We start from the raw sequence: 16,657 nt of genomic DNA, 5'->3' as shown, positions 1-16,657 counted from the left end.
CTGAACTCACGATACAATATTATTGCGATACTCCAAGACATATGATAAAAGGTTAACAAAAAATGGACTGATGATTAAAATGCTGAATTTGATATTGCATTGTGTGTGTAAATGAATAGACTCGGACTTGGTGCTGAAACCCAATGCAGGACAATAGAGACACCAGAATAACAATATTCATGATTCTGAAGCTGAAAAAACAGAATTATTTTAGACGAATACGCTTGAACTCTGTCACTGACTAGATATATTTAAAATAATGAAATCCACTTTTTACTGGTAACATCAGACATCTAGCATTATCAGAACACACACATATTCCCCCATTGCATTATTATACAATATATGCAACATTATATATAGTAGTTTAATGGAGTACTGACACTAAAACTCTGAAAACTTGAATTTTTTCTCACACAGAAATTTTCATTTTAGTGAAGTTATACACAATACATTTTGATGCATTTTTTCATTGCAATATATTGTTACACCCCTACTAGTTTATCATCACATTAAACTGTAAATGATGCCAAACTCACCGAAGCAAGAGCTTTTCCGATCTCTGCGCCCGAGCTCCCTGCGTTCCCACCTCTGTTTACTGTATTGACAGAGATAGATAGATAGAGAGATATATATCAGATAGATAGATAGATAGATAGACATCAGATAGATAGATAGATAGATAGATAGATAGACATCAGATAGATAGATAGATAGATAGATTTATTTAATGCCATGTCAGCATCTAAGGCTATTTCATGGCAAAAAATGTAATTACAAAAATACAAATATCATAGAAATACAATAAAACCAAGCAAAGAAACACAACAAGTCATATTATACCATTTCTTTTGCATTGACAGAGAATGAAGCTCATGTCTACAGGTCACCGCAGTAAAGCTTACCCATGATGCTGTCGCTCCCGTTTATGGGCGGCGTGTGGTTGGGAACGCCGTATCCAGCAGAAGTGGAGTGAAAGCTGGAGGGAATATTGACCTCGCTCCCGTGGAGAGGGTAGTTCTGCGGCGACAGGGGCAAAGGCTGGCGCTTCTGCACACCAAACACAAACACACACGAAATTATTAGTCATTAGCATGTGGCAAATGTGTCACGTTATCTAACACTGTGTCCTAACCAGACGCGATGCGATAAGATTCCAGCGACAAATAATGTGTCTGTCCACACTAGACGCGACTGCGAGACGCGTAAAAATCAATCAAAACCCACAGCCAATCAGAACAGCATGTGGGCGGAGTCAGCCAATCAGAACAGCGTGTGGGCGGAGTCTCGCGACATCAGAGAGTAATCTTGACGGCACTCGCAAGAAAATGGATAAGTAGCTACATAATCAAAGTCATAATTGATAATTGGCTACTGAGTTACTAAAACAATCTTTGTCAAAGAATACACTTGTTTGTTCACAGTCTGAACGTTCTTGTTTCCATTTGTTTAATTTCAAGATCTGAGGTGAATTATCCAGTGTTGCTTTTACAGCTACAAAGCTGGAGCACTAAATGATATTCAGTCACATTACACGCTTTTAACATTAAATAACGCACATAAACAGTACCTGAGATTATCATCGCCACACTTTGTATTTGTTGTTCCAGCGCGACGCCGCAGAAAAATAGAAACCGTTTCTAAAATTGAATTAGGAGATTTTAACTCTCCTGCCAGACTGTGGCTGAAAATAAAAACTTGATCTTAAGTGACTTGCCTGGTTAAATAAAAGGTTAACTAACTAACTAACTAACTAACTAACTAACTAACTAACTAACTAACTAACTAACTCAGACACGAAATTATTCATGAGCACGTGGCAAATTGTATCTATTTATCATCCGGATGTGGTGCTGCCAAAAAGCCATTCAGACATTAGAAACATTCGATTGCTTTTCCACATGCGGTAATTAACTGCATTTTTTCCCTGTGGTCTCTGACTCATCAGAAAGGGAAAAAACATGGAAATAGGTCCTGATGACATCATCTCTAAGCTTCAGAAACTTTATCACAGATGTATATATGCAGGACATTGATACTTTTAATAAATTAACCTCACTTTATGGTTCCAGAACGCTCCTATTTAACTCAATATACTATATAAACGACAATTTTGTTTTGTCAATATATATTTTTACGAAGTTCCCAAAACAATGGTGTGTATTTATAACAATTAACTGCATGTTTTCTGTGTCTCTGGATCATTAGAAAGGGGGGAAAAACATCTTTAGGATCTCATTTTTGACCGAATGATCCGAAGATCAGGTTTTAGAAACTTGATCACAGATCGAAACACACACAGAAACTTGCATTTAATTTATATTCAGTTTATTAAATAATAAATTAACTTTCACTTTGTTACAGAATGCTCCATTTTACTCAATATTAGTTTTTCCAAATCAATTAATCGCATTTAACATAAAAGTTTGTTTATTTAATATATGTGTGTATAAATATATACATACACACATATGTATATATATATATATATACATACATACACATACATACATACATACATACATACATACACACATACATACACACATACATACACACATACACACACACATACACACACACATACACACACACATACACACACACATACACACATACATATATATTTTATAAACAAACTTTTATGTTAAATGCGATTAATCGATTAGACAGCACTACTCAATATATTATATAAACAGTTAGGTAACACTTTACAATAAGGTTTCATTTGTTAGCATTAGTTAACATGATCTAACATTAATAAATGCTTTGAAAATATCTTGCTCATGTTAACTAATGAAACCTCACTGTAAAGTGGTTCCAACAATACATTAATTTAATAAACATTCAATTTAATGAAGTTCTCAAAACAATTTGATGAACAAATGTTCCCTTTTTGGACCCATATGAGTTTCAGACCGTGATCATGTTTTATATTCCTCATTCCTAATGAATAGTAAAGTCACTCATTAATATAGTGCTTTATAAACTACAGATTGTGTCAGAGCAGCTTCACATTAATAAACAAGAAAATAACAGTATCAATGTTGCAAAGTTCTTCAATTTGATCTGTAACGCAGATTCAGCTCAAATTTGATGTGTGAATAATGCAAAGTTCATTAGATATGAAGCAAACTCAAACTACAGAAGATAAGAGTCATTATTCAGTTCAAGCACATTAGAAATAGGGAGTTGTAAGACTGAGCGCAGTTCTCCGTGGCTCACCTGTGTGTTTATGGAGGAGAACGGGGCCGGCTGACCGATGTGCGGCGAGTTACTCATGACCGGAGGATAACCGGACTGACCCCAGTGCTCCGGGAGTCCATCTGAGAAAACAAGACCCTTCATCAGCGCGCGTTATTCATGGAGAAACGTGGAATACAAATGAAGAGTAACTGGAAAATTCTGCCCTTATATAATCATCAAATATATGGACGTAAAGGGCTGAGAGTGTACATTATATTGTGAAAAATAAAACTAGAATAGAAAATAAATATTAGAACATATGAAAAACGGGTTTGGCGTCAAATATTTGACAACAAAAGATTATTTTTAATATTCACTGCCTTAGATTTTACATCTACCTTAATATTTATGCATTTAAATAGTCTAACATGAATTGAAACACTAAATCAATTTATTTAAATACATTTATTAAATTAAATGTGAATTATTAACCAGGTGTATTGTTTTCCATTACATTTAGATAAGATAATAAATATGATGTTTATTTAAAAATGCATGTAGCAATCAAGCGATAAATACGTTTAAAAAATAAACTAAAAATAATATAAATATAAAAACGTATTAAAAAAAACGTTTAAAAAAATTAAACAATCAATTGGATGATCTGGCTTTTGTTGGAAAAATTACCCAAAATAATAAACTAACAATTAAAAAAAGAATATTAAGATTGCAAAATAAATAAGTAAATAAAATCTGCAAAAAATATGTAATATAGCAATCAAGCGATAAAGTAAAAAAAACAAAACAAAAAAAAACACGTATTTTATAAAAAAATATATAAATATAAATATAAAAACTTATTTTAAAAAAAGGGCAAAAAAAAAAGTTAAAAAATATTCAACAATCAATTGGATGATCTGGGTTTTGTTGGGAAAATAAAAAAAAAATTTAACAAATAAATAAAGAATATTAAGATCGCAAAAAAAAAACAAATCAGCAAAAAACCACTGTCTTCGCTCGCCTTTAGTTTAGGGTCCAGTTCTCACTATTATCCACGACTTTTGCCTCAATAAACTCCTAATTACTGCTTATTAATAGTTAGTAAGTTTTTTGTTAAGTTTAGGTATTGGGTTTGATTAGAGTTAAATATGTTCATGCAGAATAAGGCATTAATATGTGCTTTACAAGTACTAATGAACAGCCAATATCCTAGTAATTTGCACACTAATAAACATCTAGTTAATAGTGAGAACTGGACCCTAAACTAAAGTGTCGCTCGATCTCCTGTGTGTTCGCATACCTTGCATGTTAAAAAAGCCTGGATAAAGGTTTCCCGCTTTAGATCCGGGGTATCCGGCGCCGTCCTGGTTGTAGTCGTCACCGGTGGAGCCTGGATAGGCCTGCCAAGCAGAAGAAGGGAAAGCTGGGATTTAGGTCACGAGGATGCGATGTGGAATCGTCCAGAAGATGTGGTTCTGCTTTAGGCCACAGTATGTGTGCATGTGCAATAAATTAGGAAACATTCATCGGAGATCAGAGAACGAATCCTGACTCCAGGGAAAGTACAAAATGACCAAACCGACTACAACAACACGCCAATGGACGAGTTACCGTAAATATGACGCTACTATATATTTATACGTTTATTACATATACATATTTTTTTCTTCTCCAAGTTCTAAATGTTTATATATATATATATATATATATATATATATATATATATATATATATATATATATATATATATATATATATATATATATATACATACATACATACATACATACATACATACATACATACATACATATACATATGCCACTTGACAAGTGCTAATTTCAGGCACGATTAAGGATGAGTAGGGCCCTATTTTATGCCTTGATTCCTGAATCCAGGCATAAAAACGGAATTTATTGTATAACTTTGATAAATTTGACAAATCTTGGATGAATAAATCAAAAGCAGGTCAGTACACTTAAATTAAAATCGCACTATAGACTAGTGTCTGTGAAGTTTATTTAAGTTCGTATGATTAAAAGCTAAATTAACTTAATGTTTTATCCCTTCATTTGATTGCCAGAAAAATTTAAATACACAACACAAAAAACATTTTATAGAATTGATTCTTAAATCATTGATTACTAAAATGTTATTAAACCATTAAAATGGAATCCAGAAAACAAAACAAAAACACAGAATTTGGTTAAAAAATATTTTTAAAAAAAGTATTTCATAGAGTCCTAAACATGTAATTTATTTAAAAAAAATTAATAAATTGTTGTTAAATTGTACAAGTTTCATGATTTCAATTAATTAGATATGCTTTTTGATCACTAAAATTTACTTTAACCATTAAAATGTGAGTCAAAAAAAAAAAAAAAAAAAAAAAAACGTAATCCAGAAAAATTCAAACGGAAAAAACGAAATATGGAAAAAAATAAAACTGATTTCATATATGAGTCACAATGAGAGATTAAACTAGCATTTTGTTGCGCTCCATGTTCAATGCTTTAAATAATAATAATAATATTCAAGTGTCTGATGTGAAAAGCATCTGATCAGGGTTTGATTAAACTGATATATCTAGTAATCCCTAGTTGGCGTTAACAAAGACATCATGTAAAAAACACTGTATACATTTTGTTTTTCACCGATACTATACAAATGACAAAGCACGCCTGTCTAGACATCAAAGGGTGCTAATATCATGAACATGTGACCGAATTACGAGCCAATTAAACAACAAAGGGGTCAAACACAAGCTAAGCTCCAGTGATCGGATGTCAGAGACAGTAAAAATCCAAAGAAAATAAATAAACGGCACAAAATAGAAGAATAGATGCCGAAGATGATGCATGCACACGAGAAAGAAAGAAAGAAAGAACGAAAGAGAGAGAGAGAGAGAAAGAGATGCATTCCCAATTACAGAGCCATCTGCCCATTCCTGGAGGCCGGCCAACACCGCAGACAGCTGGAGACGCATGGAGAGAACGAGGAGGAAAAATGAAAGGAAAGAGAAATAGATGAGGACAGGGAGAATAAAAATAGAGGAACTATTTGAGGGCCGTAGAGACAATAAGAGCAGTGTTAAGAACAGTAGTGCAGTAACCGGGGCATACGCGGACAAACTGATGAGCTTACAGGAAAATATACCCGTGCAATTTCTTTGAGATGCTGCTCTAGTTTTATATATAATGTGAATCAGTTTTCAATTTTCTTTTAAAATGTTAGTTATTTTAGTAATGCTGATGTTTGTTATTTTTTTCAGTGATTGTCTTACTTTAGTGCATCAAGTACAGACCGTTTCAAAGCAGCTTTACAGAAGATGCACGTTTCAAATGCTAAAATTAAGAAGTTTTTCAGGGCCAATCAAGGACAACAATCATTTAAAAATTATAAAATAAGACAATTCGCTCATTTTACAGAAATACTGCATTAAATGATGTTTTACTGCAGAAATGTTGGTTGCTCTGACCTTGCACTTATTTGTGATTATAATACAAAACTGTTTTTATGGTTTAAGTTTAAGTAACTATAATAACCGTGAGATATAGACTGTGCTGTAAATTAATATGCAAGTGACATCAGTACAATAAACATTCAAAATTTAGTTTTTCCAAGAAAGTGTTTAATGTTTTATTTCTCCTATCTTTTAGATCAGTGGTTCTCAATTCCAGTCCTCGTGACCCACTGCTCTGCACATTTTGTATGTCTCCCTTATTTAACACACCTGAACCAGAACATCAGCTCATTAGGAGAGACTCCATGAACTGAACTGAGTGTGTCAGATAAGAGAGACATACAAAATGTGCAGAGCAGTGGGTCACGAGGACTGGAATTGAGAACCACTGTTTTAGATAACTGGTATCAATCAATTCTGACTTTTTTTCTCAGAATTGTGAGATATAAACTCGCATGCTTTTTTTATATTTTATTCTGTGGTGGAAACAAGCTTCCATCTGTAACAAGCGTACAATAGTAAAATTTGGGGTTACACTTTTTTTTTTAAGGTGTCATTGTATATTTAAGTACTGAATAATATTAAGCAACTACATGTACTTACTATAGGGTTAGGGTAGGATTAGGTTGAGGGTTAGTTGCATGTAATTATGCATAATTTACTATTTTTACTATGGTGAGTGCATGTAACATATGTAACAAGGACACTGTAAAATAAAGTGTTACCAAATTTGCCTATTTGAGATGATCAGCTGTGACCAAATGAGCGATTAAAGGGATAGTTTACTCATGAAAATGAAAATTAAGTCATCATTTTGTCATCTTTCTAAACAACTATGACTTTTTTCCTTGCGTGGATCATGAAGCGAGAAATTCTGCAGAGTTGCTCTTGGCTCGACAGACCCAAACTATAATTCACTGAAAACGCAAATGTTGTGACGGCTCCTGATCACTGGGATGATTTTATTAAAGTAAATAGAGCAGCTGAGAAGCTCGATTTCCACAGAAAGAAAATCATACGATCATATGAGGGTGTGTGTGAATGACAACTTTGCTTTAAATGAAGTCTGAAATTCAGTGTATATTTGCTGTTTTTTAATACTTTGTGAGTAAATATTGTGTCAAATATTCATTTAATATCAGCTATTGTGCGTACATCTTATATAATTACTGTATTTTTCAAATAATAAGTAGTACCTGACTATAAGTCGCATTGGGTCAAAATTGCATTATTGATAAAAAAGCATTAAATTCAGAAGTAACAAAAAGATGTTAAAAAAAATGGGGAAATACACTATACAGTTAAACTTGAGCTCACGTACGTCTCTCATTAGTTGTTTTGTATTGTGAAAAGCGTTATACAAATAAATGTGAATTGAATGAAAATCACAGCATGTTTCAGACGATAACTAGTGTTGCTTTCCTCAACGAAAATTATGACGAAATATTGTCAACGAACCGTTATATCACCTGACGAAAACGAGACGTAAATGCTGGTCATGTGACGATGACTAAAATACATGTATGATGCAATATCGTTGACGAATAAAAACGAGACTAAATGTGGTTTACAAAATAAAAACTATGCTAAAATGTCTCTTCATTTTCGTTGACCAAAACGAAACGAGACGAAATGTCACGACGAATGAGAGAGTTGTGCGTGAACCCATAGCTTTGTCGGCTTTAATTCTGTTTTGCGATCTGGTCACCTGATTATCAGCGAATTTAACAATATTATTCCATTAGTTATTCTATTAAAATGTCTCAATGATATATTTGACACATTCATAATCATTACTTTTGCCGGTTCTTTGTGACAGCTGTATGTTATTGGCAGCGTTACCCTCCGGTTACATGAACGCGTCACCGCATCAGCACCAGAACATGGAGATTTTATTTTTGAGAATAATCGCAACCTATTCGATATTCTATAATTAAATAAACTAATCGAATATCCAAAAATCGTGACTCATCCCTGCATGGAATCTCTTGTTTCTTTTCCCAAATCTTCACTCACGTCTCACCCATTTTCTAAAGGGATTATAAACGTTTCTTCATTGGTTCGCTTTTAATTAGGCCTATTATATTCGTATTCTTTACTGTGGTAAAGTAGAAAAACGCTGTAGGACAGATAGCCTACATTTGTATGTCAAATTCTTTTTAACACAGTTTGTGCTTGTTATTAGACATAGGGCGCGTCAAGTTTAGTTGTAAAGCGCGTTTCACACACGCGGGTGATTTTTAGTTTCACTTTCTCTGGCAGCGCAATCTCAAACACAGCCTAAATATCTCGCCCTTGTGGAGGATAAAATTCGCTCTTCAGACCAATTTACATCAAGTAGAAAATCAAGATCGATGGTCTCTTTCCTGCTCGTGTCCCACATCCCTCTTAAAGCGCAGAGTAGGCTATATCACGCGTATAGAGTAGGCTATATCACGCGTATAGAGTAGGCTATATATATATATATATATGTGTGGAAATATAAAACGAGTTTTTATTTTTTTTAAATAACCCCCGAACCACCGCCGGTAGTTGGTCCATTACTGCGGTGGTAAAAAAACTGCCACCGTCACAGCCCTAAATATACTAAATATAATAAGATAACCTTGTTTGAAATTTTATATTGACTAGGTTAAATAGAATTGCATTACTAAAAAGAGACTAAAATACAATTTTCTTTGACTAAAACTAGACTAAAATGTCATCAGTTTTCGTCGACTAAAACTTGACAAGACTAAAAAGAGTATGAACGTGAATAAAACTAATAAAAACTAAAATGACAGCTTGACACAAAGACTAGACAAACTAAAATGAAAACAGGCCGTCAAAAACAACACTAACGATAACTAGGAGTGAAACAATATATTGTTATACAAAAATGCAACTATGTATCGTGGATAGTTCATCCAAAATGAAAATGACTATGAAAAAATTCAAGTTTACAGAGTTTTAGTGTCAGTACTACATTAAACTACTATATATAATGTTGAATATAATGTATAATAATGCAATGGGGGAATATCTGTGTGTCCTGATAATGCCAGATGTCTGATGTTACCAGTAAAAAGTGGCCGACATTATTATAAATATATCTAGTCAGTGAAAGAGTGCAAACATATTCATCTAAAATAATTCTGTGTTTTCAGCTTCAGAATCATGAATATTGTTATTCTGGTGTCTCTATTGTCCTGCATTGGCAAGTCCAAGTTATTCATTTACACACACAATGCAATATCAAATTTAGCATTTTAATCAACTGTAAATTTTTTGTTTTATCATGGGTCTTGGAGTATCGCAATAATATCGTATCGTGAGTTCAGTATCGTGATCTGTTTCATGAGGGAATCGTTACGCGCCTGAATAAAAACATGACTAAGCTTTTGGAAAATACGGTAAATTGCATTTATTTTGCTCTGTACTGGAAACCAGGAAAACCGAACAGTTTTAAATAGGAAACAGAACATGCACCGCTGCCCACGTCAACTCTCCAAGCCCTCAGAGGAATTAGTGGATGAGCACTTTGTCCATGCAAGAGATTTGCAAAGGCAGTGTGTGAGGGAGGGGTGTTGTGACTGCATGCACATGCAAGCATGAATGCACGACTGCATGCACAACAAACGCAACCATAAAGGGAAAGAGAACATCTGCACACTCCCGTTGAGAAACTACAGGCGGCTCACAGTGTGCATGTAGTGTGTGTGATATGAGCACTACAGAAAGTGCATGTGTGTGTGTGCATGTGTGTTTTGGGTCAGATTGATGGCACGTGGCATGATAATCTGGGCTCAGACACTAATGAGGCCACGTCGACACTCACCGAAGAAATAGACGTCGGCAATCCGTGAGGAACCTTCCGGATCTTTTTGGGCAGCGGATCTGAAACGAAAACATTAGCAGATCACAAATGCATGCTAAAGACTGATTAAGGTGATCATGACTGATGAGCTGATGCAAAAGACGACACCTCATGATTTTCAAAAACCACACATTTTCATGACTGACTCAGTGTCGTCATTGCATGTGCCCATGAACACATATCACAAAATATGCCACTTGAATATAATACACGCCTGTAAGGCAGCAAGGCATCAAAATAATACTGCAATTTTTTGTATAAAATGGGGAAGCCCATTTCCACCTCTATTGCGTTGGAGAAGCAATCCCGCGTAAAATGCAGGTTTCACACTCACGGTCTTCCAGGCCAAGTGCATGCAACCACTGGCGCCTAATTTCCAAGTCTGCTAGAAAGCTATGCAGTTCAGCAGTGCTGTTGCAACCAGCAACACTACACCTACGTACCCTCCTGCCCACTGTACTAAATACAGATAAATCTACGCTAGCTCGTACCAAGGGAGGGCGTGGTGAGCTGGAACCTGCCACCGCAAACATCCAATAGGAAAATTCAACTGCAGTAGCCACCGTTCAACCTGAAGAGGGCAGCACTCAGACGTTTTTACACCATATATTGCAAAATTAAAACACTTTATAGCCAAATGTCAAAAAAGTTACTTGAATCAATGAACAGCACTAATAAAGCCCCATTCTTACAGATCATTAACTAAAAAAAGTTGGTTTAGTTAGTTAAATGAACTGCATGCATGTAAATCACACAGTGCCGCGCTTCATTCTGAAACCAGCAGCGCATTTATATTAAGGATGCACGATAATCGGCCACTATATCAGTATCGGCTGATATATGTTTATTTTTTAATGTTATCATTATCGGCCCGATAATAAAATTTGGCCGATGTATCAAAAGCCGATAAATGATGATTATTTCCGTCAGGTGAGACACTTCAGATGCGCTGTTCACCATGATGGGTTTGAATTGCTTAAAATATGATTGGAATGATTTTGAAAAGGAAAATATAGTAAAAGTGCAGCACAAGTCTGTCATGTCGGCTACATGCAATTATAATGAGAACATCATAATTGTGTGATTGGGACATGAGACTTTTTTAGTAATCAGGCTTTCAAAAAAATTTTTGATTTTGATTTAGATTTATCGGCCGATATATCGGTTATCGGCTTTCAAATATAAAGAATTATCATTTATTGGTATCAGGTCAAAAGTTTCATATCAGTGCATCCCTGATAAATATATTTATCGGCAACACGTCAGAATAAAAGCTAATTTACAGTATAATAGTATTATTACAATATATTTCTTATTTTGTTTAAAATATATATTTAATACAAAAAAAAAAAAGGAAAAAAAATTATCATTATTAATATAGTATTATTTTATATTCATACTGAATTGGTCAAAAACTGCCTATGAAAACTTAAACAGATTTTTTTTTTTACTTTATGGTCACTGGAAAAGGTTCGAGTTTTTCCCAAATCGTTCAGCTTTGAAAAGGTCTGGCTACGTGAAAGACTTTACAAATATTGCTAACAACCAACCAATCACAAGCCAGCATATCTATCAAACCCAAAGCCATGAGGTTGAAATGCACCGATCCGGATCTAGGGCTGGGCGGAAAAATTGATTTTTCGCTTAACCTTTTTTTTTTTTTTTTAAATGATGTTGATTAAAAAATACCCAGCCTTATTTGTATCTCATCTCACCAATGTTGGAGTCGGCCGGCCTCCGGCGGTGAGGACTGTAGAACTGAGAGGAGACTTTCATGCCCGGCGAGGAAAGCCCGTCGGACCCTGGGATGTTGATATCCCCTGGCAAGAGCTGCGGCTACAAATAAAGAAGCGCTCTATGAGGATGAAACCCACAATTGGTCGACAACTTCATAACAGCAGATTTTATGTGTTCGTTACCTGTGTAACAGGGTAGCCTCTTTCAGATTTCCCTGGAAAAAAAACAAAAATTATTCAATTATTATTCAATTATTACACTTGGATTACTAATGGCTAGGCCTAAATTAATTTTGCTGTTGTTTAGCCTATATTTTTTTGTGCTGGCTGTATGAAACATCTAAGAAGATCTGGGAATGCACTGAGCACGTCAACATGAAAAAGCATTAGCCACCCATTTAATTTCAATAATTTTTAATTTAATAAATCTGAGCGAAACCGGACACTTGACGAGAAAAGGCAGGACTCACAGAATTAAATGATGAAAGCTAGTCAAGTCTGATTTAATGTTGCCATTAAATACGGTAGTGGAGCTGTATGACTGATAATTAACTAACATTACAACATATTAATGCATTAAAACTTCCAGTTCATTCACACAATTTACTGGAATATATATTTTTTTAATAAATAAATGACTAAATAAATAACTAAATAAATATATAAAATATATTTAAGTCATTTTAATGGAGATATATAATATATATATATTTATAAATATTTTTAATGTTAATATTTAAACATAATTAAAGTACTTTTAAGGCATTAAAACTTCCCCCTTTAGTTCACTCACACTCCAAATTGTAATATAATTTTATGTATATGTGTGTGTGTGTGTCTGTATATATATATATATATATATATATATATATATATATATATATATATATATATATATATATATATATATATATATATATATATATATATATATATATATATATATATACACACACACACACATATATACACACATGTACATATAAATGTAAATATAATCACATTCATTTTCATTTTGTTTATGTATATATACATAAATATACATACATATATATATAAAAGTGATGAAGCTGTGGTACTAGTAAACTAACATCACAACAAATGAATGCATGAGATCTGAAAGGTTGTGTTGGTGCTTGTGATTTATTCATGACTGATAGTGTTGGTCTGAGGGTTGCCGGCTCCATCTGTCCGCGTGTGCCCTCGCCGGGCCGAGGTGCGCCGGTTATGGGCTTAGCACTGGGCACAAACAACAAATTGTCCCATTATAAATGCCTAAGTGGTAATTAGTTAAAAAGCAACCCCCACCCGGCTTTAAAGCCCAGAGCGGCGCGTGGATTAAACCCCCTGTAGGACAATCCCTGCGTGACCTAAACCTGCTCAGGACAGCGGGCGCTCGAGCGCTTCGGCTGCACAGGCTGATCTGCTGGGGAAACGAGGTCGATCTGATGTATAGTTTGTCACTAACGCACACAAAAGCCCTGTTCGCACGGGATTAGCATTACCTGGTGACCTCTAGTCATTTGTAATAATTGCGGAGGTCGTCTGATCTTAATCCCGTGCGAATCGGCCATATCTGTGATTTGTAAAGTAAAACCCTGCAAATGACCTTCCATATTTGGCCGAACACGAGGTCCTGTGATGATATTAGTCCCGTGCGAATCGGCATCTCTGTGATTTGACAGGGTTTTATATAATTTTTGCATTGTTTTTGTTTCCAGTGCGCTTTTTAATCCATCGTTCACGAAGAATAAAGGCTGTGTTGGAGTGTTTTGATAGTATTGTGGGTGCTGGGTCATATCGCTATACACCATACGATACAACTATACAATTTGCAGAAAGAGAAAGCTGAAAATCATCAGAAGAGCGAAAACAATAGAATGATTAGATGGAGATGGAGGACATGTATATCAGCATGTGGTGAGGAACATGATATATCATACAGCTAGACCTATAATAACAAGACATGTCCAAGCAATAGCCTACTGACATCATATCCGGGAGATACGTCAGTAAATTCGAGTAAAATCACAGGCTTCGCTGATCCCGTGCGAATGCGCGGACTTTCTAAATCACACGAGGTCCGCAGATAATGCTAATCCAGTGGGAACAGGGCTAAAGAGTCTCCAAAAACACCAAGGACAATCCATCATTGTAAAAATCCCTAAAATGATTGTGTGAAATTTTGCGGGTGATTGCTCTGATTTTAGTGTTGCGTTAACTTACCGTCAATATCCAGGTTGTACATGCCGTCGTGCTCCGGGTAGTGAGGCCCGTCTCCGTACAGCTAACACACACACAAACACACAGTCATGTAGAACAGCCGCATCGAGAACACACATTTATACGTGGTTATGCCGTCAAATATTGATATGACTGAAAGTTTTATACTATGTAACATTACGTACTTAAAACTCACAGCATTTACTGGAATTAAAGTAATATTTTTAATGTAATTATATTTAAATTAAATATATAACTTAAATTTAATAATAGGAATATGTATGTATGCATGCATATGTGTGTGTGTGTGTGTGTATATATATATAAAAAAAATTCTATTTACATTTTAAAATATTAATTATATATAACTATAAAAAGGTCAGATCAAATACAAAATATAATATATATTTTTTATTTAATACTTTTAAATATTTAAATGGCTATTCTTCATGATATAAAAAGACTTTCACGTACGCAATTTTTAATAAATAAATAAATATATAAATATATATATATATATATATATATATATATATATATATATATATATATATATATATATATATAAATAAATAAATAAATAAACAAATATATATATATATATATATATATATATATATATATATATATATATATATATATATATATACACACATACACACATACATACACACACACACACACACTATTTAAAAAAAAAAATGTATTGGACGGACGGACGTACATATAAATTAAATATAAAGACTTCCACGTTCGGCAGGGAAAAAAACCCTGTTTAACATTTAAGTTCAGAGACGGTCACGAAAATGCTGGGACCGTAACTAACATTATAGATGGAAGATAGAGTTGATAAAACCACAAGAGTCTGCTAAGCTTATGAGCAAAATAGAGCAGGGACAGAACCGGACACATCATTCTCTCACATACACACACACACACACGTGACGCGTCTAACATTCATGCAGCCTGACAGGTGAGAGATCAGCGCTCGACCGAACAGGTAAACACGAGGATCACCAGCAACGGTCCGCTTATCTCCCACACTGACCGACTGACCCACAAACACACACACTTACTGAGCTTACGATCTAAAGATACACACCAGTTTCCTTCAAACTAAATAGGAGTCGTCTTAAAGTGGACCGGATAACTAGTCCAGTCGGGATTGTTTGCTTTAGGGATTAAGATCTAATGGTACAAGCGAAGCATGAACAAACACTGGAGATACACTGCATGTGAGTGTGTGTGTGTGTGTGTGTGTGTGTGTGTGTGTGTGTGTGTGTGTGTCTATACCCGTGCGCCGAACGAGGGGCCGTTCGCTTCTCCTGAACCCCAAGTGCCTGAGCCGCTTCTTTCATCTAAACCTGAAACACAAACAAACATCGCTATTAAGAAACAGATCAACAATAATTGCTTTTACATCACGGCCAATAATCAATTTGACATTATAAATGTACACAGTTTTATCTACACTAATATAATAAAGTTTGGGGTTGGTTCTGCGTACCAAGGCTGCATTTATTTGATCAAAAATACTGTAAAAATTGTGAAATATTATTGTAATGTAAATCATCTGTTTTCTATGTGAATATATAGTAAAGTGTAATTTATTCCTGTGATCAAAGCTGAATGTTCAGCATCATTACTCCAGTCTTCAGTGTCACATGATCCTTCAGAAATCACTCTAATATGATGATTTGATGCTCAAGAAACATTTATGATTATTATCATTTGAAAACGGTTTCCTATTTTTGTGGAAAATGTGGTGCATTTTTTTTCCATGATTCTTTGATAAAAATACATTAAAAAAACAGCATTTATTTTAAATTGAATCTTTAGTAACATAATAAATGTCGCTTTAGATCCAATTTAATTGTGTCTATGCTGAATAAAAGTATTGATTTCTGTACAAAAATCTCTGACACAAAAATGTTTTATAGATACTGTATTTTTTTTATGCAATTAATATAATAAATGCATCAAAACAATGCACAGTAAAAACGACAAATAGTCATTTAGCACTTTTGAAAACCTGTCACAGAAAATAGTGTTCAGTTAGAAATATAGTAATCAAAACGTAAAAAGAGAAAGATTATCATCAATCTTGGCTAATATATCCAACACTGACCATTGACCAATATATGCTACAATAAATAAATAAATGCATAAACTCAAATAAACAAATGCATAAAT

General features: G+C 34.2%; 1 protein-coding gene across 6 annotated transcripts in view; it reads right to left on the bottom strand.

Moving 5' to 3' along the window:
• tcf3a (transcription factor 3a) overlaps positions 1-16,657 on the bottom strand; it is a 48,599-nt gene that overhangs the window by 16,870 nt on the left and 15,072 nt on the right. For all 6 annotated transcript variants that reach the window (XR_014607341.1, XM_084121024.1, XM_084121023.1 and 3 more), the window contains exons 4-12: positions 15,758-15,828; positions 14,468-14,528; positions 12,425-12,456; positions 12,221-12,341; positions 10,467-10,525; positions 4,487-4,586; positions 3,226-3,326; positions 906-1,050; positions 540-598 (exon numbers count right to left, since the gene is read on the bottom strand). Coding sequence is in view for 5 of the 6 variants with exons in the window: in XM_084121024.1 (XP_083977150.1) it covers positions 540-598; positions 906-1,050; positions 3,226-3,326; positions 4,487-4,586; positions 10,467-10,525; positions 12,221-12,341; positions 12,425-12,456; positions 14,468-14,528; positions 15,758-15,828 (749 nt within the window). In the remaining variant the exon portion in view is untranslated. The remainder of the gene's footprint in view (positions 1-539; positions 599-905; positions 1,051-3,225; positions 3,327-4,486; positions 4,587-10,466; positions 10,526-12,220; positions 12,342-12,424; positions 12,457-14,467; positions 14,529-15,757; positions 15,829-16,657) is intronic.

Source organism: Abramis brama, assembly GCF_963993115.1.
Source record: "Abramis brama genome assembly, chromosome: 7".
NCBI classification, from domain to species: Eukaryota; Metazoa; Chordata; class Actinopteri; order Cypriniformes; family Leuciscidae; genus Abramis; species Abramis brama.
The sequence above is the reverse complement of the archived record's forward strand: the minus strand, read 5'-3'. Positions and strand labels throughout refer to the sequence as shown.